Consider the following 27,136-nt stretch of genomic DNA (forward strand, 5'->3'; position numbering starts at 1 on the left):
CTTCTTTGCCTCGGAAAGGAAAGTGTGCCAAGAAGCCAGGCCAGCCCTTGAATATTGTCAGCATGGAAGATTTGCTGGGGGGGGCGGGAGAAGGGATATATACATATATTTTACAAATTCAAATTAGGGACCAAATCTACTGCAGGAAGAGGTGCAAAATTACTTGCTATTAAATCTGATTAGCTAATAGAAAAATGTCAGTTGATCTGATCCATATGCAAAGCTGGCATCTGCACAGAAAACTGGACTCCAGGTGTGGTCTAATGTTACACTTTCAAGCTGCAGTGCCCTCTCTTACCTCAGATAAGCTTAATAGTTCATAGTTGTTCCTGATAGTGTTAGCTTAGTTGTAGTTAGCTACCCTATCCCCTTGCCCTTTATATTTTATATTTTACTTAATTTTTCTTCTAAAAAGAATAGAGAAAGAGAGAGAGAGAGAAACTTGGTGACAAACTTGAGTACTCCGTCCTCTGCAAGATAAGAAGACTAAGGCTACGTCTACACTACCCGCCGTATCGGCGGGTAGCGATCGATTTTTCAGGGATCGATATATCGCGTCTCATCTAGACGCGATATATCGATCCCCGAACGCGCTTATATCGATTCCGGAACTCCACCACCGCGAACGGCGGTGGCGGCGTCGATATGGAGAGCCCCGGAGATCGATCCCGCGCCGTGAGGACGGGTAAGTTATCGATATAAGATACTTCGACTTCAGCTACGTTATTCACGTAGCTGAAGTTGCGTATCTTATATCGATTTTTCCCCTTAGTGTAGACCAGCCCTAAAGGAGGACTTTGAGTAGTACCAAAATGAAAGACTCTTAAAGACAGCTGAAGATCACAGACACCTCAAAAAATGCAAAAGGGAATTGACACTGTTCAGGTCAACAATAGTGATGTTGAAGAACGGGTACGGAAAACCAGTAATTGACAGAACAGGGATGGAAGTGGTCTGCAAAGATTTCTACATTGAACTGTTTGCATCTCAGATAAATGTCCCCAATACCAACACTTCAACAGACCAACGAGCATGTACTCCCAGTCCTTGTCAGCGAAGTTTGACATGCAGTTCACCAAATGAAGGAAGGAAGAGCCCCAGATCCTCATTTTACAGGCTGACACCTGAGGCTGAGAGAAATTATGTGACTTATGCTAGGTCACACAGGAAGTCTGGTGCACAGCCATGAATTAAACTAATATTTTCTGAATCCCAACCCACTGCCTTAACTGCAAGACCAACTTTCCTCTCCCTCTGTTGCTTTCATGCAGAAGGTTGTGGTGATTGCAAGGAAGATACCCTCCAATGAGCTCTGGGAAAAAGATATCCTCCATTTCCATATTGCAGAAGTGTTGGCAAAAGTATAAGTGACAGCCAATATCATAGAACCCTAGGAATATAAGACTACAAAATCATGACTGGTGTAGAGAAAGTAGATAAGGAAGTATTGTTCACTACTTCTCATAACACAAGAACTAGGGGATCACCAAATGAAATTAATAAGCAGCAGGTTTAAAACAAATAAAAGGAAGTATTTCTTCGCACAATACACAGTCAACCTGTGGAACTCCTTGCCAGAGGATGTTGTGAAGGCTAAGACTATAACAGGGTTCAAAAAAGAACTAGATAAATACATGGAGGATAGGGCCATCAATGGCTACTAACCAAGATGGGCAGGAATGGTGTCCTTTGCCTCCCTTTGCCTGAAGCTGGGATTGAGTGTCAGGGGATGAATCACTTGATGATTACCTGTTTTGTTCATTCCCTCTGGGGCACCTGGCACTGCCCACTGTCGGAAGATAGGATGCTGGGCTAGATGGACCTTTGGCCTCACCCAGTAGGGCCATTCTTATGTTCTTATTACTGGAAGGGACCTCAATAGGTCATCTAGTCCAGTGCCCTGCACTCAAGGCAGGACTAAGTAATAATTAGACCAGTCCTGACAGGTGTTTGTATAACCTGTTCTTAAAAGCTCCAATGACAGAGATTTGACAACCTCCCTCACAATTTGTTGCAGTGCTTAACCACCCTGACAGCTAAGAAGTTTTTCCTAATAGCCAATCAAACCTCCCTTTCTGCAACTTAAAGCCCATTGCATCTTGTCCTATCCTCAGAGGTTAAGGAGAACAATTTTTCACCTTCCTCTGTGTAATAACCTTTTATGTACTTGAAAACTGTTATCATGTCCCCCCTCTTTCTTCTCTTCCCCAACTTTTCCAATGTTTCCTCATAGATCATGTTTTTTAGCCCTTTAATCATTTTTGTTGCTGTCCTCTGGACTTTCTCCAATTTGTCCACATCATTCCTGAAATATGGTGCCCATACACAATTCTCCAGTTCAGGCCTTATCAGCACAGAGTAGAGTGAAAGAATTACTTGTCTTGCTTACAACCCTCCTACTGATACATGCCAGAGTGATATTGGCCTTTTTTTGCAACAGTGTTACATTATTGACTCATATTTAGCTTGTGATCCACTAAAACAAAGGCTAAGATTATGTCATGGAAGTTACAGATTTTCCACTTCAGCCCCAGAGCAGTGGGGCTGGATCTGTCACCCAGCAGGGACCCCGGAGCTCTCAGTCTCCGTGGGCAGGAGGGGGACCTGGAGCTCCAAGCTGCTGGAGGTGGCAGGGGGTCCCCGCAGCTCCCAACCACCACCAGTGGGGGGTGCTGGACCCTCCCCCCCTTCCTCTCCCACAGCAGGATTTGGGCTTTCATCCCCCCATCAGCCCCATCTTGTCAGTTATTTTTAGTAAAAGTCAAGGACAGGTCACAGGCTTCCATGGATTTTGGTTTATTGTCCATGCCTTGTCCATTACTTTTACTAAAAATAACCGTTAAAAAGTCTTAACCTTAACTATAACCTCCAGATTCCTTTTCTTGGTACTCCTTCCTAGGCAGTCATTTTCCATTGTGTATGTGCACAATTGATTGTTCCCTCCTATGTGGAGTACTTTGCATTTGTCCTTATTGAATTTTATCCTCTTTACATCTATTTGTCTAGTTTGTCCCAATCATTATGAACTTTAATCCTATCTTCCAAAGCACTTGCAACCCCTCCCAGCTTAGTATCATCCGCAAACTTTATAAGTGTACTCTCTATGCCATTACTAAATCACTGATGAAGATATTGAACAAAACTGGACCCAGAACCAGTCCCTGCGGGACCCCACTCATTATGCCCTTCCAGCATGACTGTGAACCATTGATAACTACTCTCTGGGAACGATTTTCCAACCAGTTATGCACCCACCTTATAGTAGCTCCATCTAGGTTGTATTTCCCTAGTTTGTTTATGAGAAGGTCATGCACGACAGTATCAAAAGCCTTACTAAAGTCAAGATATATCACATCTACCACTTCCCCCCTCCCCACAAAGCTTGTTACCCTGTCAAAGAAAGCTATTAGGTTGGTTTGCATGATTTGTTCTTGGGAAATCCATGCTGACTGTTATCACCTTGTTATCTTCTTGGTTTTTGCAAATCGATTGCTTGATTATTTGCTCCATTATCTTTCCAAGTAGTGAAGTTAGCTGACTGGTCTGTAATTCCCCAGTTTGTCCTTATTCCCCTTTTTTATATTTGCTATCTTCCAGTCCTCTGGAATCTGTCCCATCTTCCTTGAGTTTTTGAAGATAATCGGTAATAACTCAGATATCTCCTCAGTCAGCTCCTTGAGTAGTCTAGGATGTATTTCAACAGGCCTTGCTGACTTGAAGATATTTCACTTGTCTAAATTATTTTAAACTTATTCTTTCCCTATTTTAGCCTTAGACCCTACCTTATTTTCACTGGTGTTCACTATATTAGAATCCAATCGCTGCTAACCTTTTTCGGTGAAAACTGAAACAAAAAAGTCATTTAGCACGTCCAGCATTTCATATGGCCCTTTCTCTGCAAGAAGTAGACTCTGTAAAAGGTTACTATGAAAGCCTTAGTGTTGAAAACCCACCTTAATATTTTACTCTGAAAACTAAATATGTGGGGTTTGTTCAATATCCAACATTCTGAGGATTGGCTGTCTCAGGATAAACTAATGGGTTACCTAGATTTCATCTCTAAGGTTCTGGTTCAAATGGGCCCAGGGCAATAGTGATCATAAAATCATTGTTGTACTGGATTGGAGGAGGGGGTAAAATGGGACCCAGTCAGGCCAATCTTCCTCCCCCACCCCCAAGCACCGCTGGTACTCAGAACTTTGCTGGGGTAGTCCACTCCATTGTGGGTATTAGGAGCCATCCACCGCTCCCTCCCTCAGCCATATGGGCTTTGGAAAAGAAATTTCGGGGAGGGGGGCAGCCAGAGATTTGAAGCCAGCAGAGTATTTGCAAAGAGTGTCAAGCAAGGACACAAATGTCATCAGCATTTTTATTCTGAATGTTCTTCCCAGTACTAATTGTCTGTTTGCGCCACCCCTTTCCAACTCCCTCCCTTCCATTGCCTTTCCATGTAGCTAATTCCCTCCAAACATAAACAACTGAAAAGATTTTAAATAAACCTTAATTGCAGCACTAACATGACATTTGCCACCACCACATTGCTCAGTGATCTTGTGTGTGCTATTTGTTTCCCTACACTGTTTGTCTGACTTCACTATTTAGATTATAAATGCTCTGTATCTAGGGACTGTCTATGTCTCTGTGTCCATACTGTGCCCAGAACAATGTGGCCTCTATGCTCTTATTAGAGCTGTATGGGAATCAGATTTCTCATTTGGGGAGAATTTTTTTTATTTGGATATTTCTTCCATTCTGGAATAGAATGAAAACAAAAAATTCTCACAAACCAAAATTCCTATTAAAAAAAATTGCATTTTGGGGTGATCAGAACATTTCGTTTTCACAACACTCAAACACTTTGTTCCAATTTCAACTTTTTCATTTTGGGGACATTTCAACTTTATCAAAATCTTTTTTAAAATTTTCATCAAAGGCAGCACGTTTTTTTCAGAACATTTAACCTTTAACAAATCAACATTTTCCAATGGAAAAATGCCCTGGCAGAAAATTTCCAACCGGTTCTAGTTATTTTTATTTATTATTTGTATTACCATAACACTTAGGGACCCTAGTATTAGACCATGACCCCATTGTGCTGCACAAACACAGTGGTCCCTGTCCCAAAGAGCTTACAAACTAAGTATACGACAAGAGACAACAAGTGGATACAGTCAGACAGGGGATTACAAAGAAACAGTGAGGTAGTATTGGTCAGCATGATAGGCAGTATCTCAGCACACCAACAGTCTAACCTTTGTCAAGTTTATTGTAGGCATCATGGCAAAGAAGAGTTTGGAAGAAGAGGATAAGTTCGTTTTGTAGATGTTGATGGGGAGCTTCTCCCAAGTGTGAGGTGCAGCATGAGAGAAACACGAAGGTGCTTGTTTGAAAATTTAACAAGTAGGCGCTAGAGGCTGGCATCATGGGCCAGTCAGAGAAAGGAATTGACATTTCAGTAGTGAATGAAAGTTTATATGGGGAGGGGGAATAGGCCACGAAGGGCATTGAAAATGAAGGCATGTCACTTATGTTTGATGCACTCGAGAAGAGGGAGCCAATGAAAGGATTCAAAGAGAGAAGTGACATGGTCAAAGCAATGGGCTATGGAAATGATCTTTGCATCTGCATTCTGAATGGATATGAGTGGGACAAGATTTCATCTATCAAGGCCAGAGAAAAGGATGTTTCTCTAATCAAGACACAAGATGATGAGACTCTAGACAAGTGTTTTAGCTGTGTGAGTAGATAAGAAAGGCCATAGCTTAGAGATGTTATCCTGAAAGAATCTGTAAGATATAGGCATAGAATGGATGTGAGGACCTATAGGAAGGTCCGAGTCGAAGATGACAGCGAGGCTTTGGGCCTATGTCACAGACAGGAGGGTGGTGATCAAGAAAAGAAGTAGTAGGGAGGGCTTGTGAGGAAAAAATTAAGAGCTCTGTTTTAGCCTTGTTGAGCTTGAGCTCATAAGTTGACATCCACAAGTAGATGTCAGAGAGATAAGCTGAGATTTTAGTTTGGACCAACGGAAACGAGTCTGGAGTAGAGAGGCCTATCTGTGAATCATCAGCATAAAGATGATTTGTTGAATTTGTAATTACAGATGAGATTACGCAGAGATAAAGAAGAGATAGAGGCCAAAGACAGGGCCCTATGGAAACCACAGAGAAAGGTGAAGTGCAGATGAGGACACATTGAAGGAGCAATTAGGAGGGAAGAGGAGAACCAGGGGAGGACAGAGTCATGGAAGACAAGGGAGGAAAAAATTTCAAGAAGAGGACAGTCAATTGTGTCCAATGTGACTGACAGATTAAGGAGGATGAGGAGGGATTACTGGTTCTGAGATTTGGCTAGGAGGTCCTTAGAAATTTTGGTGAGTGCGGTTTCAGTGGAGTGTAGGAGACAGAAGCTGGATTGGAGAGGGTCTAGGATGGCATTGGAAGAGCACTAAGATGGCAATTGTAGACAGCATGTTCAATTAGTTTAGAGATAAAAAGTGTTTTTTTATGATTGGAGAGACTAAAGCATGTTGTATTGTATGGGGAAAGAGCGAGAGGAAAGCAAGAGATTAAGGAGAAGAGTAAGGGAGGGGATGAGAGTGAGCACAAGGGAGATCAGAAGATGGGATGGGGTCACTGGAGCAAGCAAATGGGTTAGAAATGAAGAGCAGACAAGAACTTCTGCATCTGTGATCATGGAGAGGAGAGAGTTGTAGTGGGGAAGAGGAAAAGGAAGGGAAGGCAAGCCAAAGGGTGGGGAAGGTCATGACGTGTTTTCTCAGTTTTCTATTGAAAGAAATTGGCAAAATCCTGTACAGGCAGAAGGAGGGGAGAGTTTGAGGAGTCAGTCAAAAGTGGCAAAGAAGCAGCTGGTATTGCAGGTGTGGGATTCAGTTAAATTGGAGAAGTAGAGCTGTTTGGCTAGGTCGGTGGAAGAACTGAAGAAGGAGCAGATGAATTTGTAATGGAGGAAGTCAGCCAGGTTACAAGATTTCCACCAGGGACATGGGAGCAGGCGTGCAAGAAGCAGATTTAGGATATGAGCCAGGGCTGGGGGTTGGCAGGATGGACATTGTGATGGAAGAGTGATGGGCCAAAGAGTCGAGGCTGGAGGAGAGGGAAGCATGGAGAGAATCAACAATCATATCAGGGGAGGAAAGGGAAGGGAAGGCAGGGAGGAGAGGGCTGAGAGCAGACAAGAGATCATCAACGCTGATGGACTGGAAGTCACAGAGAGAAATGGTGAGTGACAGGGTGTGTGGAGGAGGGTGATAGGTGTTGCTGAAAGAGACCAGGTGACAGTTAGAGAGCCCAGAGAGAGAGCAATGCTGGGTGAAAAGCATGTCAAATGAACAGCCCTTTTGGTGAGTGGGAGAGTTGAACCAGGGTTGCAAGTCAAATGAGGTGAGGGCAAGGAAATGTGCAGCTAAGGGATTGAATGGACATAGAAATTGAAGATGGACAATATTGGTCCTTAGGCACTATCATAATAAACATAAAGATGATTGTCATCTAAGTACTGTTCAGAGGCCTGTGTGAATTAAAATGTCTAAAACTTTACACCTCAGAATAGAATTATGAAGAGCTTGATTTTTATGTAAAACCCAGTGAAATCAATGGAAATCATTCCATGATATCAGTGGCCCTGAGATCAGGCTATAAATTACTACTTGTTCCTGTGAAATGCTGGGTGTAGTACGTAATAGTGTTTTGTGGGTTTTGTTTGGTTTTTTTTGTTTAGCAGTCATGCTTTTTGGGCTGAGGAGTTTCTACATTATGATGTTCAAACACATTTTGTTTCCCTGATTAGGGATTCTGTTAAAAATGTTAACTTCATCTCTTAGTATAGTTATTTCTTCTACCTTAGACAGCTTTCACAGATAAAGAGGACGGTGTTATTTCTTACAACAATGAAGTCTTTAGTAGAACTGGAGTTATCCAAAAGGAAACCTTCAGTTGCAAATATAATTAACATGTATAGGTTGAGCATTATAACTTGCCCAATTGCTACAGTAACCAGATTCTCTCCGATCCAATTTTTAACATTGTGGGATTTAGCTATAATAATCCTTCCCACTTCTTGGTGAAGTCTCTTTTACTGTCCTATACACATATTTCCTATGTGACAGCTGGTTCAGTTTTAATAAAGCCCAAAGCAGTGGCTTAAATGGTCTTCCTATTCCCTCTTTTGTTTGCAAATCTAAGTTATAAGATACCTGATCACTTCAGTGAACAACCTCTTAACCCTGGACTCTATTTTTTTATACTGTATCACCATGATGAATTCATAGACAGGAATTTCCAGGTGGACAGTCAATCATTTAATAAGCCTGTCTTCTTGCATATGGTTCGTTGATTTCCCTTTTAGCAATACAAATGGCTGCATTGTCAGAATAGGTGTTCTGCAGTTCTTGTGTTCATTTCCACATGTAGCCTTAGTTTTATTTCCCGCCTTATGATTTCCATCAACCTTTACTGCTGTAGATGCACTTCCTGCAGCCTTTGTGTCCTGAAGCATCTCATTTTCTTTTTACTTGTACCTTGATTAATATCCTTCAGAAAGCTTTCTTTGTGTCACTGGATTACACCCTGCCCTACAAAACACTTTGCTGTGGTGACCTCACTTATGGAAACTTCTTTTGATATTTGTCAATAACTTCCCAGTCACAATTCCTGTTTTGTAATACCAGCCATTTTATCCTGATCTTTCAATTGAATTTATCATTCAAATTCTCATGGTTTTATTTAATTGTTAAATCACCTACAAGAGTATGAGGGTTTCATTCTACAAACCTGTGAAATTGGGGCATGATTTGCTCCTCACATATATTTGTGTAAATCAGGAGTGATTCCACTAAAGTCAGCGAAATAAAAGGTGTGACTAACTGGTGATGGTCAGTTAGTGAAAGTAGAATTGGGCCTTAATCATTTGTTTTCCTCTCTGATCTGTTTCTTTACACTTGTCTCTACTTTCAAGAAAAGTCAGGAAAAGTTTGTGTCCGGATTGCCTCATGGACACCACTCCTCTTCACAATTGTACAGACCACCTCCCCTTCCATTTGCGATGGCACAGTGTCCCTAGGGCCGCTCCAGCAGTTGCTTTCAAAGAAAAGTAATATGAGGAAAGTTATGTGATATATTTTTAGCTTCTTTTCATATGATTTAGGACCAGGAAACAAGGTGGAGAGCCAGCATCATGAGACAGACAAAGTGGACCTCCAGCAAGTGCTCTGCACACCACTGATGGACTACAAACCACAGTTTGAAAGCCTCTGATGTGCTAGAACAGTGTTTCTCAAACATTCAATTGCAATCCCCAAAGGAGTCATAAAAGGCAATCAGAGGGTCACAAGGCATTGAAAATGTTATTACCATCAAAAGCAAAGAAAATGTTGCTCCCCTGCTCCCCACATACCTTTACCCTTTAAGGGCAGGTGTTCTCCAACAACCTCTTGAAGCATGCACACAAATTATGAGGTTTATCATTGTTAGTGTTGATACATTTTTATAGCAAGTTGTTTCAATCTAATTTTCTTTTTATTATTTGTCTCTTACCAAGGGTAAATGTATTAAAATCTGAAATGCAGTTCCATGATTCAATCACTTTTCCATTGGAGAGGCCAAGTGTAGGAGTCAATCTCTGCAAGCATTTTACAATGAGATTGACAATTTAAAGGAATTAGAAATAGACACAGCCAGTTTCAAAGAAGGTGGAGATTATTGTCTTGCTGCAGTTGACATCATAGGCACTTTCTTTTAAGCCTTTGCACTCCTTAAAGTAAGTTGCTGTAGGTTGAAAAATTTAAAAATATACTAGAGAGCATGTGTCAGATGCTACAGCACCACAATAAATGTACCAATTAAGAGGCTGGAAGGATTGACTCATGGAGAAAGATTACAAGAAGTTGCATAGCTTTGCTAAACAATGACTAAGTGAGGATATAACTCCTGTATTTACTTGAAGGTCATTAACACCACAAGGAAAAATAATTGTTTATGGGTGGCCACAGGAAGATAAATAGGAACAACAGAGTGCAATTAAAGGCTAGGCTTGCCGGCAATGGTGAGACTGATTAGTTTGCAAAATAGCTTCTCAAGGGAAACTGTTTAAGGCCCATTGTTGGAATCATTTAAAACTGGCTTAAACAAAGCTTTAGAACTTTACTGTAGGAAACACTGCTACATTGGCTGGGGTAGAGGACCTGCTGGATACCTCCTCCATCTCTAATTTCTGGGGTTGCATGATTTAGTTTAGTATTTTATCCATAAAATACAATGGCTCTGATTCTCCTCTCACATAAAAGTAGTTTGGAGTAGCTACACTGAAGTCAGTCAGGTAATACTTGTAAAGACCAGAGAGCATGTATCAGATGCTAAGGCACAACCAAAACACAATGTAGCAATTAAGAGGCTGGAGTGATTGCCTCATGGAGAAAGATTACAAGAAGTTGCCTGACTGAGAATGTAATTCTTGTATGCACTTGAACGGCATTAACACCAAGAGGAATACATTCAAAAATGTTTCACAATTGAAGAAATAGAACACAACAGATTGTGCTTTTTGGAACCAAATCCTGGCACTGGTTCCACAGCTAGATAAGCTTCCCCGTGTGTCTCTGCTGCACAAGGGGCCAGCCACGGACAGGATTACAGGGGGATGTGCTCAGGGTACACACCCCTGCATGGTGAGTTCTAGAGAGAACTCCTGAATGGCAACATAGATTCATAGAGTTTAAGGCCAGAAGGAACCATCAGATCATCTTGTCTAACCTTTTGTATATCACAGACCACTGAATTTCATCCCTTACCCTGTATTGAGCCCAGTGACTTCTGTTTAGCTGAAGCATATCTTCCAGAAAGGCATCCAGTCCTGCTGTGAAGATGTAAAGAGATGGAGAATCCACCACTTCCTTTGGTGAAGGTACTTAGAGACTGTAATCCTTTTTCTTTTGATAAACTAAACAGATTGAGCTCTTTAATCTCTCAGTATAAGGCATTTTCTCCAGCCCTTGAATAATTTTTGTGGCTCTTTTCTGCACCCTCTCCAACATCATTTTTGAAAAGTGGACATCAGACCTGGGTGCAGTATTCCAGTACTTGTCTCACCAGAGGTAAAGTCGCCTCTGTTATTTATTTATTCATCCAAGGATCACATTAGCCAAGTGGTGCCCAAACTTTTCCTGTCACGCCCCCCTTAACAGTAGTAGAATCTGTTCACACCCCCCATCCCCATTACTGCACAGATAAGACTTCCTCAGCAGAGGAGCTTGGGCTGAAGGCGGAGCTGGAGGCAGAACTGGGGCTGGGGGAGGAGATGGAGCTAGAGATGGAGCTGGCCTGGGTGGCGGAGAGGGAATGAGGCAGAACTGGACTGCAGCGGAGAGGCACTGAGGGCAGAGCTGGGTCGGGGTGGAGCAGGGGCCTGAGTGGAGCTGTGGCTGGGGGCAGAGCAAGGCTGGGGACAGAGCAGGGGCAGAGCCAATTCTTTTAGGAGTGGTGGTGCTTTGAGAGAGTACAAAGAATGCTCTTCCTTAGATGCCTGGCTGCTTTGTCTTGTTCACATGCTCAGGGTCAAACTGGTCACTAGATTTAGGGTTGGAAAGATATTATCCCCCAGGTCTGCTTGGCAGGGACCTTGAGGGATGCTCACTTTCCTCAGTTGCATGGGGCATGGTTCGCCTGCTGGTATCATCTAAGCATATTCTATCTAATCCAGAGGTTCTCCAATTGTGGTCCACAGACCACACACTCCATTCAGGTAGTCCGCAGATAGTTCCCTCTAAGCTGCATGCCTGGGTGGTTGCGCACGAGAGAATGAAGGGCCACCCACCTAATTAGTGAAGCCATGTAGGTGTGGCACCACTAATTAGGTGCCTGGACCCTGAAGAAGATGCACATGTAAGGTGAGGTGGTGGCCTTGGAGGGAATAGGGGGTAGGTGGGAGGAGGCAGTGGGGTGAGAAGAGCGGGTGGGGGGAATTTGGGATGTGCAGGGCTGCGGCGGCCAGAGAAAGAGGTGACGTTCCCCAGCTCCAGGGCTGCGGCTGCTGGGGAGACGGCCCTCCTTCTCAGCTTCAGTTCTGTGGCTCCTGTGGCGGGGGAGAGACCTTCCTTCCTTCCCAGCCCCAGCTTGGGAACTGGCACGGGGGGGAGACAGGGAGAGACCCCCCTCCTTCCCAGCCCCAGCTCAGGGGCTGTTGTGGTGGGGGAAAGAGGGCACATCCATCGCATTAGAAAGGTAAGACTAGTGTTATTAAAATATGAGTTGTGTGCTTTTATTTGTAGAACAAAGAAACCTTAATTATTATTAAGGTGGTTTTTTTAGATATAGTGTTTTTATCCAAAGCACTTTACAATAGTTTAGCTAACTGTATAAACAACATTTGGAAAAATCATTAAGTGGTTGCCGAGACCCTCAGCAATTTTCAAGTGGTCTGCGGGGAAAAAAAGTTTGAGAACCATTGATCTTGGGCATTGGTAGCACCTCAGTCTTTCCTGTTCTCTCCCAATGGCATGCAACAGTTTGGTCTCCAGTGGTCAAATTAAAGTCATTGGGGTTAATATAGGGCTATCTGGGTGAAATTGAATGGCCTGTGATATGCAGGAGGTGAGACTGGGTGATCTAATGGTCTCTTCTGGCATTAAATTCTATGAAACTAAGGTGCAAGTTAGCCTGGTCTACTGATTTAAAATGTTTCTCTCTAGTAGATGTTGTCTAACATCCTCCTCATTTACTAATGGACTGGAAAGAACTTTATCATCCTCATGTAACAGAAGATCATCATCTTGCTTCTTTCTAAATGCAGAACAGAAATATTTATTGAACACTTCTACCTTTTCTGCATCATTAACAATTTTACCATTTATTGCTAGGATTTCTTTTGTTCCTAATATACTTAAAAAACTAGTCATTGTCCTTAGCCCCACCAGCTATGGATTTTTCCTTTATAGCTTTAGCTTCTCTTATGAGTTTTCTACATTTAATAACTTCTAATTTATATTGATTATTTCATTTTCCCTTTTTCCATTTGTTATTATAGTGCTTTTTTGCTTCTAACTGCTGCCTTCACTTCACCACTGAATGAGGATGAACCAAAGTTATCCTCTCTTGTTTGTGAAATTGTAGCTTTGTCACTCTGAACAAAGAGCTGGAGCACTGCAGAAGCTCTGCCAGCTCTTTGGTTGCAAAGGGTTTCCAGTTACCAGTTGCCAACCAGGCTGCCCGCAGAATTCACCGAGTCACAGTCAGAACTAAAAGATCCCATATCTCCTGACTCAGTCTTGTGTTTCAGAGTGGATATTCTTCAATGGGATCAGATTTACCTTGTATAGAGCTGGATGTTCATTTTCACTTTCACTATCCACCTATAGGAAAGCTGCCAGTATGAAATGTAATTAGGTGTTGATGACCACCAAACTGATATAGTTAAACAAAAATCATTGAGTAAATATGTTAAGATTGCCAGATAGGCAATAAGGCTAGCTTCTTAACAGTCTGTTCCACCCTTGTATTGAGCTGTGACACTCTGAGTTTGTTTCCCAGAGCTGAAGAAGAGCTCTAGTGTAAGCTTGAAAACTCGTCTCTCTCACCACCAGAAGTTGCTCCAATAAAAGATATGACCTCACCCACCTTGTCTCTCTAATATTGAATGACTATAAGTTACATTATTTGGTCTGCAAGTGTTGGCTGTTACTAAGAATCAAATTTCTCTTTAGTCCGTAGATGCTACTTTGCTTATCATTGCTCAAAATACTTTATGTTGCAATTTTGTCTTTGAAATCTGGACCTTTTAGAGGTTGACCACATTTAATTAAGTCTATATTTTTCCTGCGGAGATGAAGGAATGCACTATCTGCATCTGAATTACATTACCAGCTATACAGATATAAATCACAAACCAAGCTAGGTGAATGAGGGAGCATGATAGCTACTTCACCCTCAAGTGTGTATTTATACCTTCTACAGGTAGCATGTTAAATTGCTGCTAGTACAGATGGCATAAGTGCCCCTAAACAGATTCAGGCAGAAGAATGCCTGGGGGAATATGAGTAACTACATACTTTAGTTTGCTATCAACATGCTAAACTCGGCTCTCACTTACACCCACATGGCCCTGCTGAATTCACTGGGAGTTGTGGCCCTATGCCAGGACTGAATTGGGTTCAGTTATTTACCTTTAAGTTTTTTAAAATAATTTCTTACTGTGTTTACTAATTATAAATGCTCAGCATGTGGAGAATTTTGTGGAAGCACTAGTGTGGCAGGTGGGAGTTAAGGCTTGCCTGGGAAAAGGAGTAGGTGTGACACTCAAGCTACCCTTTTTCAAAAGTTGTAGCAAGGTTTTCTGGTGAGCACACTCACTACAGCGTCCCTGCAAGCATTATGCCTGCCCTTACCCTACTCAGCCACAGAGCCTGATCCTGTGAGGTGCTGTCATCAGGGGGGATGGATAGCGCTGTGGTTTGAGCATTGGCCTGCTAAACCCAGGGTTGTCAGTTCAATCCTTGAGGGGGCCACTTAGGGATCTGGGGCAAAAATCAGTATTTGGTCCTGCTAGTGAAGGCAGGGGGCTGGACTCAATGACCTTTCAAGGTCCCTTCCAGTTCTAGGAGATTGGTATATCTCCAATTATTATTATTTATTTTAGTTGCTGGCATTCATCAGCTCAATGGTGGCACCTAGCATCTCCCATGGTCAGTCCTCTCTGCCTCTGGCAGCCAGGTGGCACAAGGAACGTACTGGCTTAATGTGTGAGTAAGAGACTGATGGTGCCCACCAGTGACTAGTCCACACAGAGGATAAGGGGCCTACCAGTAGTGCTAGCTAAGGGCATGCTTCTTTAGCTTAACTGGCTTTTGTGTGGTTTTTAAACTGTCATCCCTAGCTCTCCAGCTGTGTGTGGGATTTATCTAGTATTGGTGGGCCTGTGTCTAATAGCACTTACACTGGTTTTAAACCAGTGTAACTCCTGATTTATACCAGTGTGAGATCCGAATCCATCCCCAAGTCTATAGCAGTCTATAGCACACTGATTTACTGTGGTGTGTCTCTGATTCTAGGAACCTTAAGTTGGCCGTAAATGATCTTTTTTCCCTTAGGTGAGACCACTTTTATACAAAAATTTTGTTTTAAAACTGATTAGTCATGATTCCCTTCAGGTCTGAATTATAGATAATGTGGAGAAGTGTAATGCTAAAATCCTTTTAGATTAAAAATGCCATATTATCTGTTCCACAGCAGCTCTTTTCTAATTATGCTATATTATGCTATAAATTACTCCATAGATTTGTAAAGCATGACTTGGAAACATTATATATCCTGTAAGTGCTTTAAAATTAATTTGTTCTTGAATGTGTCCATGTATGAATGAGTTTGGCATAAGCCTTTCAATTTTATGCTCCACTACAGAAAGTGTACAAAGTACAAACTGTAAATCACCCTCTACATTTACTGAGATGGCTGCTCAGCTATGAAAAGAGTCTATCCAACTATTTTAAAGAAGATTTAGATGCAAAAATAATAATGTGTGTAGTGGAGTTAACATGCAGCTCTGGGACATTCCAGCCTAAAACACTGCGACTAGTGAAGTCCCAGCAGAGTGAAGCTTCCCACATATTTTGACTAGGTTGCAAAATGACAGGTAGAAATGATGTAGAGGAAGAATTAGACCCCAGTCCTGCCATGAGCTCCATGTTAGTGGAGTCCAGCATTCACATGGAGCCCAGCTAAAGTCAGTGGGCGCATGTGAAACACATTGTAGGGCTGGGCCTTAGTTTGGAGCGAGGTGATGTATGCCGGCTGAGTCTAAGTGCCTGTTGCAGAGAGGTGGTGAGCAGTGAGTACCCTCCACTCCCATTGAGGTCAGCGACCGCAATGTGTCGTTGAAGTAGATGGGAGTCAAGGGACCTCAGCATCTCTCCAGATGGGACCCTAAGAGACATCTGGGGGAACAGCATTAAAAGGAAATAAACTACTCCCTGCCTGATCCAGCTCCTATGGAAGGAAATGGTAGAGCTCCTGTTGACTTTAGTGGTGCCATAAAGGGCCCTTTGCCTCTTATGTTGTTGGTCAGATTAATAGTTAAAATCTGAGTCTGAAATGTATGTCCTAGAAGCAAACAATGAGTCTTCTGTTGTGAGGGGAAGAACTGTTGGGGAACAGATTAAAAAATATTGTATGTTGGCTATAATGACCTGAATGGCTTTTTAAAAATTAAAGAAAATGGAAGGATTAAATAAAAGAAACCTCTTCTGATTGATTCTGCTAGAAGATCTTGAAGAGACAGGAATAAGAACAGTTGGGAGAGGAAATAAGAAACTTTTTTTTTTAAATTGAGTCCTTATGTTAGCAGTCATAATATACTTGTACTAGTCCATATATTAAGAAATGGTGATGGATGTTTCCACATCCATTAATCAAATGAGTTATATAAGGCTCATAAATTGTTTGGAAATGAAGAGAGATATGTAAAGTAAGTAATATTAAAGCTATTTTTTCAAAATAAGTAGAAGCTCTTTTTTCCAAACTCTTTATAATAAAAGTATAACAAGAATATGCATATACATTTTTTTCAAAAGTAGGTAAATATTATTCAAAACATTACAGCATCATTTTGTACCATTCTTAATTTTAAAAGGGTTCTAATTACAAATTCATTCCTATCTATTATATATGTACCCATTTCAAAACACAGCAAACCTAGTAAATTATATAATCTAAAACATGACACTTAGGGAATGTCTACACTGCCCCGCAGTTCGGACTAAGTGGGGTTAAATAGCGCTGCCTACCAAAGTGCTGAGCTGTAATTCCTCTGTATGTATGTTTATGCAAACTAGGAACCTTCTAGTTCAATGCCCACAGTGTCCAGTACTCTAGGAGAATTACAGTACAGCACTTTGAGGCACATTGCTATTCACACCCCTGTAGTGTTGACCTGCAGGGCAGTGTACACATGGCCTTAGATTTGGTATGTTTCTCGGTCAGGACTTGACGTGTGTGCTCAGTGTTAGGATTCCTAATTGAATACTATGGACTGGACTCCTATAATCCAGCCTGAGGAAGGGGTACGTACTGCATAGCTGCTCTGCCCCGGGAGTAGGGCAGGAATGCTAAGCATCACAGTCTGGTCCCTGCTTCCCCTATGCTCTAGAAAGGCAGTTGTGGTGTGGATTACTTCAACCCTCGGTGCTGCCTCCAGTGTGTTGACTGGTATATTGGGGGGGCAGTTAGTCAGTATCCCGTGCTTTAGAATGTAAGCTCCCAATCTTGCAAAGCATTTAAATACATGCTTCAATCCATCCCTAGTCAGCAAAGTGTTTGAACACAAGTTTTTAAGTTCCATTGACTTAAGAATGTGTTTAAGTGAAGCCTGTGCTGAAAGTGCTTTGCTGAACATGGATGGACAGTTGAACTGGGAGCCTCAGAAGGGTAATGGGAAATGCTGTGTACTCCCAGCCACATTAAATCAATTAATAACATTTTTGGTGAAATTACCAGGTCTCTCTGGTAATTTTTCATGGGATCTTTAGAAGTCCACAAGCCATATGTAGCACCAAATTCTGCCTTTTGGGATGCACATAGGGCTTCCATTGATTCCATTCAACCCTGTGCACATACAGGGTCAGAATTTGGCCCATAACATCAGGAGGATGGCAGTAGCTATGGGTTAGGTCTGAGATGCCCAGATTTCTCGACCACAATATGTATGAGTAGCCCCACAAAGCCCAAAAATCCACAGATGCAGGAGGTACTTAGGGATGCCATTCATTACTATTTATTTTTGTAATGCTGTATCCACAATGAAGTGATTCCCAGAGTTCTGCCTGTCAAAGTGGTATTTGGGAAACTGACATTACCACGTCTTCCCATTGGCAATCCACATGGCAGCGTCCCTCTTGGAAGCGCCAGTTTCAAATGAGACAAATCTGCACATGACATTACAGAAATGGGCGGCCTACTGCTTCTGTTTAGGGATAGCTCCAATAACAGGACTATAGTGATGGATGAGTGCCTTTATGTTTGAGGATTATTCAAAATGTCTTGAATCAGATCAACCCAATTGTATGTGTCTTCATGATTTACTTTAAAACCAAAGTAAAGCTAAATTCAGTTATTAGGTTGTGTGAATCTTAATGCTGACCTGAGCAGCGAAGCCTACGTGTGCAAACAGAACTTGGTCCTGTGCTCCTCATTCAGCCAGAACTTTCATTGATTGTAATAGACGTGCTGGACTGAGCCCATATAATTTGCTTTATAGTTTATTTTGGAATATAATTTACAGTCAACCATAGAGAAGAGCAAATAAGATAGCCTTCAGGCCAAAATTCAAGAAAGGAAATCACTGAGTCGTTTGGAGGGAGGATGAGATTTCCGTATAGGCGAGGAATCCTTAGAAGCACAAATGAGAGAGCGATTTCCAACTGTGGAAAGTCTATAAGATGGGGAAAAGGAGGAGAAGAGAGGAAGTCAGTACTGGAGCAGTGAAATTAACAGAAAGGGAAGTAGATAGATCTAAGGATAGAAAGGTGGGGTGGCCTGTTTCATGGGGAATTTGGAAAACCAGGTGGTAGTTTTGAATTGGATTTGAGATAGATAGGAGGCCAGTGAAAGTGAGAGAAGGGTGACATGGTTCTGTTTCATGCAATTGGAGAGTACTTTGGCCACAGCATTCTGGACACTGTGAATTTAAGGGATGGGGATCTAGGGAGACTAAAGAGTCACCTTAACTGAGCAGTGATGGGAAGTGAATAAGTATACAAATAAGGCTTCCAACAGAACATCAAGGTAAGAACAAATAATATTATTCTATTAGTCTAATAGGCAGATCCTAATGCTGGGTGCCCTCAATTCCGTTGGAATTGGAAGTTGAAAATGCCCAGCACCTTGCTGGAGGCATCCAGCGCCTCACAACATCAATCCCTAACACAGCAGAATAACATTCAGCAATATTTATATATTGCTGAAGTACATGCATATTGGACTCACTGATGTCAAAGTAGCCTTTCACCATAACTGCTACTCATTTGAGAATCTGTGGGTCATTCATTCACTGGTAGTTTGAAGGACAAGATGAAAGTGTCTCTGATGACCTGCTGTTGAAAATCTTCAAAAACATTTCGAAGGCAGGCTTCATTTTAGGCGATGTTCATGTCTGAAAAATACTAAAGAGGGTATTGTTCAAGAGAAATGTGCTAACAGCTCTACTCTAAAATAGATAAATTGTATAGTCTGATGTACTGTTGAAACTCTCTGGATATTACAAAAATAGCCCCTTAAAATTTTGTTCTATAAACGTTCATCTGACAGATCTAGCCTCTATAGAAGTTTCCAAAGATTCAGATGATGTACTGCTGAGTTATCATCATCATCTACTGACGCAGAACTCTCAGCCTCTTCATCTAAATATATGCATCTATTAATTGGTACAATATGTAAGAGAGGATGCAAGGACTAGATTAATTTACAGGGGCTGTGCTGTGATGTATAATTTTAAGCAACTGCATCTCATTCTAAACATAGCAAAGATTTTTTTCAGTTAGTGATCTGGCACCATTTCATATGTCTTGTAGGAGCATTTGGACTTTGCAGAAGTGTCAATTGCCGTATTTCCATTAACTCTCCACCGTCCCCTTACAGATGGAACTATTTCTTAAGATTAATAATAGCGCTTATAATAAAAATGTTTATCCAAAACCCCTCTTCCTTTAATTTTGTAAATCATAGATAAATTAGAGTGATCTGATGGGTTAAGTGCAAATGAATCACATATGATCCTGGGAATTTAGCAACTGAATCAATTATTTTCCTTTTGGTTATGCTGTGGTTATTATAAATAACCTCCGTGCTTAATCAGTGGAGACTTAGTGTATTAATTAAGAAGACAACAGGGCATATTTTATTGTAGTATTAAATCCTGCAAGTTCCCATAGGCAGGGTGCCATCAGTACTTCTAGAAGGGTATTATTACTCTGATATACATGGTGGAGCATTTTATTGGCGTCACTAATGGATGTTTTGTTGTTGCTTAAAAACAACAACAAACAGATTTACACTAATTTAGCACAGAACAGAGTTAGACCCTCTATATCTTATTTTAGAGACAAGAGCTTCTAATAAATGTAATTAATTTCCCCTGTGGTCCTAAGCAAAGGGGTCCTTCAAATCAATGACCACTCCAAAACTAGACTAAATTTTTGTTTGGTTCTATTGCCTCTTTTTGACCTGAGCAGCTAGTCAAATTTCAGGGTCTGGGGGATGTTCCATTTTGGAGCAGAAATTGGAAGGCTGGTATTTTCTTTGATGCAACTTTGTTTATTTACAGGGAATGTACAAAGTCCTGCTTTTCCAAATGCAGGAGGAACCAAGAAGAAAAGGAGCAGTTTCTTAGCTTCCAGCCCCTGAGCCTCTTTGCGTCTGACGAAGTGGGTATTCACCCACGAAAGCTCATGCTCCAATACGTCTGTTAGTCTATAAGGTGCCACAGGACTCTTTGTTGCTTTTTACTGAGCCTCTTGAGTTAACACCAGATCCAAAAGCTCTTTTCTAGCTTTTTTCAGAGTCACACTGAGCTCACGGGCTCTGCTTGGCTGTATTGCTTTCTCTGCCTCTCTCTGTGTTCCTGTCTGTTCTCAGTTTCTCGGTGTTCTCCCTTCCCTCACACACACACACCGCTCCTGATTGCAATACTTAGTGGCACCCCACCACCACCCTCATGATGCTAGTTCCTGGGCAGACTTATTAGGCTTTGTTTTAGGGGTGGTCCCTTAACTGTCTCTTACAACTATCTTAAATGAAGGGCTTGTTTACAGATCAGTTTGAAGGATATTTTAATTCAACCAGAACACAGTTTCATCCAGCTCATATATATAAACACAAAGGGCCAAATGCTGATATCGGTTACTCCAGTATCAATATTCACTAACTCCACTGACTTCAGCAGAATTATTCCAGATCTATCCTGGTGACATGGCAGCTGGGAGAGTGCTGTCCACACAGGTACACAGACACACGCTAGCTCGGCTCAAGCTAGTGAGCTAAAAATAGCAATGTGGCTGCAGCAGCGACCCAGGCTAGCCACCCAAGCACAAACCCAGGGACTTAGGCAGGTGTGAACTTGGGTGGCTAACCCTAGCCACCACCCAAGCCACTTGGCCACACTGCTAATTTTAGCATATTAGCTTGAGCAAAGCTAGCATGTGTCTGTCTACTTGTACTGGGAAACACCCTCCCCCCTACACCCTGAGAGCAACATTTGGCCCAAAGTATCTGCTTTAGTGTTCAACATATCACACAGAAGATGTCACTTAGGGCCAGATCCTGCTCACTTTACCCACATGAGTAGTTGGGTCAGTCTAGTGAAGAGGGTTCAGCCCTAGGCCCCAATCCTGCAAACACTTTATGCATGAGAATAACTTTTACACTTATGAGGAGCCCCGTTCTGCTCAGTTTGGGAGTACCCATATGCATGAGTGCATTTAAAGGATTGGAGCCTTTGTCAGAGCGTACTTGAATAGGATAGGAATTTATTGGGTTGTCTCTCAAGTATACTACTTTAGTGCAATGAGAGTGAGTTGTAATGACTGCTGCTTAATCAGTACAGAATCAGCATAAATCCCATTAAACACGAATGAATTCAAAAAGAGAGTCAAGGGACTAACTAGTATTAAATAGGTGTAAAATTCTAAACTCCAGTCTTACAATACAGAAGCAGAGAAATAAATATTGAAGAAGAAACATGAAATGCTGGTTATTATCATTTATTCAGTACAGTATTATATTTCCATTTTTTTTTCAGCCTCTTAATCAAGACAGCTGCTTTGCCTTGTATCTCACTACACAACCAATGTATGCATTAATCAACAGCATCACAGAGTGTTTTATGTTTCATTGCCTAAATAATGTGCATATAGGAGGCAAGCCAATAAATCATTTTACGGAGGTTACACCAGTAGCAATATAAGCAGAGTCAAAGCTTCCAAGAAAATAGAAATCCAGCTATGTCCTAAAAAACCCCCAAATTAATGCATTTCTTACCATCTGCTATTAATCTTTAGGAAGGTTCATATATTATTTTTACCAGAAGCATATCTATCATTCAATCAATGCATTTAGATGTTTTCTGGTATATCTTTGACTTGTTTGAAACGGTAACTGATACATCAAATTGACTCTTCAGTCCTTTTGGAAACAAAGCATAGTTTGTCAATGTGATACTGGTACTTGGTCTATATTCTTGGTTAAGAAATGATTGTCTTGGTCTAGTCCGTCAAACAGTATCTATTCCAACTTTTCCTTCTAGGTTTCTTCTTGAATACTACAAATTAAGGCCACTTGTCTACTCAGTTTGAAATTCCTGTGTGAAAACTTCTTTCTCTTCCATCCTTATTACAGAGGTTAATTGTTTAATTATGTTGAATAAACATCTGCATTCACATTTTTCCTCATGAAAATTCTGTGCTTGTGGATAACTTTTAGTGTCTCCATCATATGCACAAAATAGGGAAACTGAGGACTTGATACTTTGAGATGTTGCATATCCTCAGGTCCCACTGACCTTCATGAGAGTTGAGGGAGCTTAAAACCTCACAATCACAGGACCTCCATGTGTGCATAATTAATAACACAAAAGATTTATACAATTAAAACTTAATGCACTCTGACTACTTGCATAAGTAAGGATTTGGCAGTCTTGGGTTCTTTAAAATGGTACATGTTGTTTTGAAAATACAGCTAACAGCAATGAGCAGTGTACCTGCAAGACCAAAATATGTCTTTTTAATTTAATGCTGTAGCATGTCATTCAAAAGCATGAAAGATTTACATAGATCAGTGTATACTTAGGAACGTATCTCAGGTGTGGTTTTATCATTGATCCAACTAATTACTCTGGCTTGTGGTAAGGGTTTTTTTTGTTTTGGTTTGGTTTGGGTTTTTTACTGTTACATCTTTCTTCAAATATTTTTTAAACCACTCATGCAGACTCAACATTTAAAATTGCTCACTGCTGGAAAGATGTTCCAAAGAATCTTACTTCTGTCACAGTGAAACAAGATGCAGTATTGCTCAAGACTGTTTATTTTGATTTTTTTTAAGTCTTCATCATGTTTTCCTCTGTAAATTTTAGTTTTTCATCTGGTTCCTTGGTACATCACTGAATCATCCTCACCACTTGATTTTAAAAAAGCTCCATTTCTATGGTTAGCAAAATAGACATGTAAGCACATCACTAGATAATTTCCTTCATCCCCTCCACACTGTTAGCACTAAATAAAATAATTAGATCATTTACCAGCTAAACAATGTGTAAGATTTCATTTTATTTTACCTTAACCACTCTATTTTTCCCTCCCTCCCTCACAGATGATGGAAATGCTTAAAACAAACTAAGGTAGTATGAAACTGACTAATGTAAGTGTAAGCATGGCACCCACTGGGCGAGCTGTAAAATGTTTGTGTGCTTCTGCCAAAATATGTTGCATGGCTTTCTGCTATTGTCTTGTGTTTCTGATGTTAGGCAGCATGTTTCAGTAACTTGTAAGCATTTCATTTTATATTTATATTCCTAATGTTGGATTTGTATTTTTAGATACTCCCTTTTTAAAATAGTCCTTGGCAAATGATCATAACATAGCTGCGAGCACTGTAAAAATTATTTGTTACAATAGTGTCCAGAAGCTCCAATCAGGACCTCAGCCCATTGGGCTAGGTTTTGTAGAAACACATCATAAGAGAGCATAAATTTGGTATGCACATGAGTTAGGAGCAATGGGCCAGATTTTTAAAGGTATCTAGGTGCCTAGTGGGATTTTCAAAAGCCACCAAGACACTTCAACCTCATTTATTTTAATAGATGTTAGGCGCTTAGATGTTTGTGAAAATCCTACTAGGCATCCTAGTAACTTTAAAAATCTGGCCAAGTGTCAATAATCCTGTGAACTCTTCTGTGGTTGTCCCATGAAAATAACCCTCCAGATTGGCCACTGTAGAATTCAAGCCATGTTAGTGTGGTAGTCTTCTACCCTAAAATGAGTAACTTTTGTGTTACTTTATATAATGGTTGATGTGTAGAAATCAAACATATTGTACTTTCACAGTAATATGTCCAAAAGATCATTCTCACCCAAAGAGATTATATTGTCCTTTTTTTAAAAAATAACTTTTATAAAACTTGAGTGAAGATAATGCTCATGATGCTGAGACTAATAGCACTACCCTGAAACAGGCAAGCTTCCCTACACAGCTCCTCCAGTGCTTCCCATTAATGATCTGCAACACCTTCGCTGTTCCCATCCTGGGTTTCTCTTGAGCAGAGACAGACACTTATATTAAACTGTGTCATGGTTTTGTGGTGTGCACAAGCGGGGGGTTGAATGAAACCACCAAACTCATTTTCATGTGCCCTAAGCTATTATTTGAAACCAGATCACCAGAGGTGACAGGTCAATGCACTAGCCCAGTGTGCCACTTAGCTCCATGTTTCTTTTCTTTTTGGACACTAGAAGCAGTGAAAAGCAGTTAGTTATGCTGAGTACGCTCAGTTCAACTCCTCACAGTTGAACTACTTGTCCCTTCCAACCCTGATATTCTATTATTCTATGATTGTACGCGCTCTGGGTTTCATAGTTATATTTTATCATTAAATGAAAGTACAACTTCACCACAACATACACATTGGTAAAGTGCATGGAATTAACAATACACATTGTGTGATAACAGAATAACTTACCAGAACTATGTCTACCTTCTAAATTATTGAGGTTATAACAACTAGAAATTTGACAGCCATCTACATGACATTTTTACAGCTCTTCTCAGTTATCCAGCTTGAAAGCTACTGCTCTCTTCCTTAAGGCACTAATGATTAGAACTAAAAGAGCTTGAAAAATCCCACCTGGTGAGCAAGGTCACCATTTTATTCCCTAACAAAACAGATCACTGAGCTAACAAGGCTAGGGAAGCCTTAATTAAGGTCAACAGAGCATTTTAAAAGCAAAGGGAAAATAGGGCCGTAAAAATAGTACTCTACAGAAGTAAGGAAGATTATTTTGTGAAACCATCCCAAGAGAAGCCAGGGAGCCTTAGCGTCAGATATTTCTAATGCTGGGGGTGGATTACGGAAAAGTGTGGGAATAACTAACACTGTCTTGTGACATCGCAATTTTCTTCTTTGTGGGTTAGCCACAGGGATGAAAGTAAAATTGAGCCAGCTCTGCCCCACCCCGAAGGGGTGGGGCCTTGGGTGGAAGGGGCAGGGCTGGGGTCAGTGTCCCACATCCAGCCCATCTGCTCCGCCCAGCCTGCACCGCCCAGGGCTCCAGGGGCGATTTAAATCGTGGCCCTGGAACAGCTACTTCTTTTGCTCCCCTTTCCCCATGTTGGCCGCTGGGGGTGGAGGCAAAGGGGCAAGGACATTAAAGCATTGCCGCGGCAGCGTTCTAAGGACCCTGCTCAAAGCCCTGCCACAGCAGCGCTTCGACGTCGCTGCCCCTTTTGCGCCCCCCATCGGCCGCCCTGCTGGGACAGCGACAAAAGGGACAGCGCTTTAAAGTCAGCGGTATGGGCCGGTACTGGCAGCTACTTTTTACCGGTATGCCATACTGGCCTGTACCGCCTTACATTCACTCCTGGTTAGCCCAAGCAGGTAGAGTCCCTGTAATGAAGACACAGGCATGAACTCAGAAAACAGAACATGTATTTATTTCCGCAAGAGGGTAGTGAGGCAGCTCCCCTCCTCCTGCTCATGCTGCTGACTCCTAAAAACACTTTTGCTTTTCCTCCAGGCAGGAAGTGCACCCCCACTCTCCACTTCCTCAGAGCAGTGTCCTTTCCCTCTGCACCACAGAGACGACGCAGACAGCACAGTAATCCTGTTACAATTCTATTCATTTCTGTAGTACCAAGGATCTCAAAGCACTTTACATACCTAAATTGTCACATTACATCCCTGTGGTCGAGAGAGATTATCCCTTATTTATAAAGTGGAAAAAGAAGGAGAGACTGGCCACAGTCCAGCAAAGCATGCTCTTAACTTTAAGCATGTAACTAATCCTACTGATTTAATAAAGATAAGCACAAGCTTAAGTGGTTTACTGAATCAGAGCTATAGAGAGGGCTAACTGACTTGCCCCAGATCACCCAGAGAGTATGCTTCATGCTTCAGACTCTGGCCATTCATTATGATGATTAGTTTCCTCTTGGCATTGGCATGGTAGAGGTGGAATATGCTAGAGACTATCTTGCTGGTGGAACAACTTGCAGTAGTTGGCTAGCTCTGCAGCATCGTCACTCAGGGTCTTCTCCAGATCAGAAAAAGTCAGAGCCTGTAGCCCACAGCAGATGTCGTCTGTGTAGATGAAATTCCATGACTGGGCTGGTGGCAGGTTATTTCTGTACAGATTGAACAAGGTTGGGCCTAGAACAGACCCTGGGAGTAACCTGTTCATCTGTTTTTTCCAAGCACTTGTTTTTTCACACACATGCACCTTCAACCGTCTGTCTCGGAGTAGCAGTTCGATGGCATCAGTAAGCCATGGTGGGAGGACTCTTGATATTTTAACAAGTAGACTCAGGTGCCACACCATATCATACGCTGCAGTGAGGTCAAGGAAAATAGCACCTGTTTTCAAGTTTCTCTGAAAACCATTTTTGATAAATAGGTGATTAGCACAAGTACTTGGTCACATGTGCTTCAACCTTGTCAAAAGCCTACTTGCTCAACATTCAAGATGTACTCCACCTCTAGTGCTGTTCACTGTAAAATTAGGCATTCTGAAACCTTGAGACACACAGAAAGCAGTGATATCGGGTGGTAGCTTGATGCCTGGTTTGGGTCTTTACTAGGTTTTGGGAGGCTGATGACTTTTGACATGCACCAGATTTTCAGCCACAGGCTGAAGCCTACCCAGTTTACTTAGGTCTGACCCTCAACTGAACATTGACATACAAAAGCCACCTGAGCAAGATAGCAGTGAAGGTCAAGACACGCAACAACCTTCTCAGCAAACTGGCAGGTTCTTCATGGGAAGTGGATGCTCCAACCCTAAAGGACTTCAGCCCTTGCCATATCATACTCAACTGCAGAGTACTGTGCACAGGGGCAGCTCTAGGCATTTTGCCGCCTCAAGCACGGCAGGCAG

The 27,136-nt window shown here is 41.7% G+C and overlaps 1 protein-coding gene across 4 annotated transcripts in view; it reads left to right on the top strand.

The window, feature by feature from the left end:
* LHFPL3 (LHFPL tetraspan subfamily member 3) overlaps nucleotides 1–27,136 on the top strand; it is a 414,492-nt gene that overhangs the window by 332,742 nt on the left and 54,614 nt on the right. The window contains exons 3-5 of one of the 4 annotated variants that reach the window (XM_044979536.1): nucleotides 6,104–6,172; nucleotides 20,323–20,422; nucleotides 23,361–23,388. The exons of 1 other annotated variant lie outside the window; for it this stretch is intronic. In XM_044979536.1, the coding sequence (XP_044835471.1) occupies nucleotides 6,104–6,123 (20 nt within the window). In that variant the 3' untranslated portion in view covers nucleotides 6,124–6,172; nucleotides 20,323–20,422; nucleotides 23,361–23,388. Of the gene's footprint in view, nucleotides 1–6,103; nucleotides 6,173–20,322; nucleotides 20,423–23,360; nucleotides 23,409–27,136 lie in introns of all 4 variants that reach the window. 2 more of the 4 variants (XM_044979545.1, XM_044979554.1) reach the window with 2 other exon arrangements.

The sequence above is a fragment of the Mauremys mutica genome, chromosome 1 (assembly GCF_020497125.1).
Source record: "Mauremys mutica isolate MM-2020 ecotype Southern chromosome 1, ASM2049712v1, whole genome shotgun sequence".
Classification (NCBI taxonomy): Eukaryota; Metazoa; Chordata; order Testudines; family Geoemydidae; genus Mauremys; species Mauremys mutica.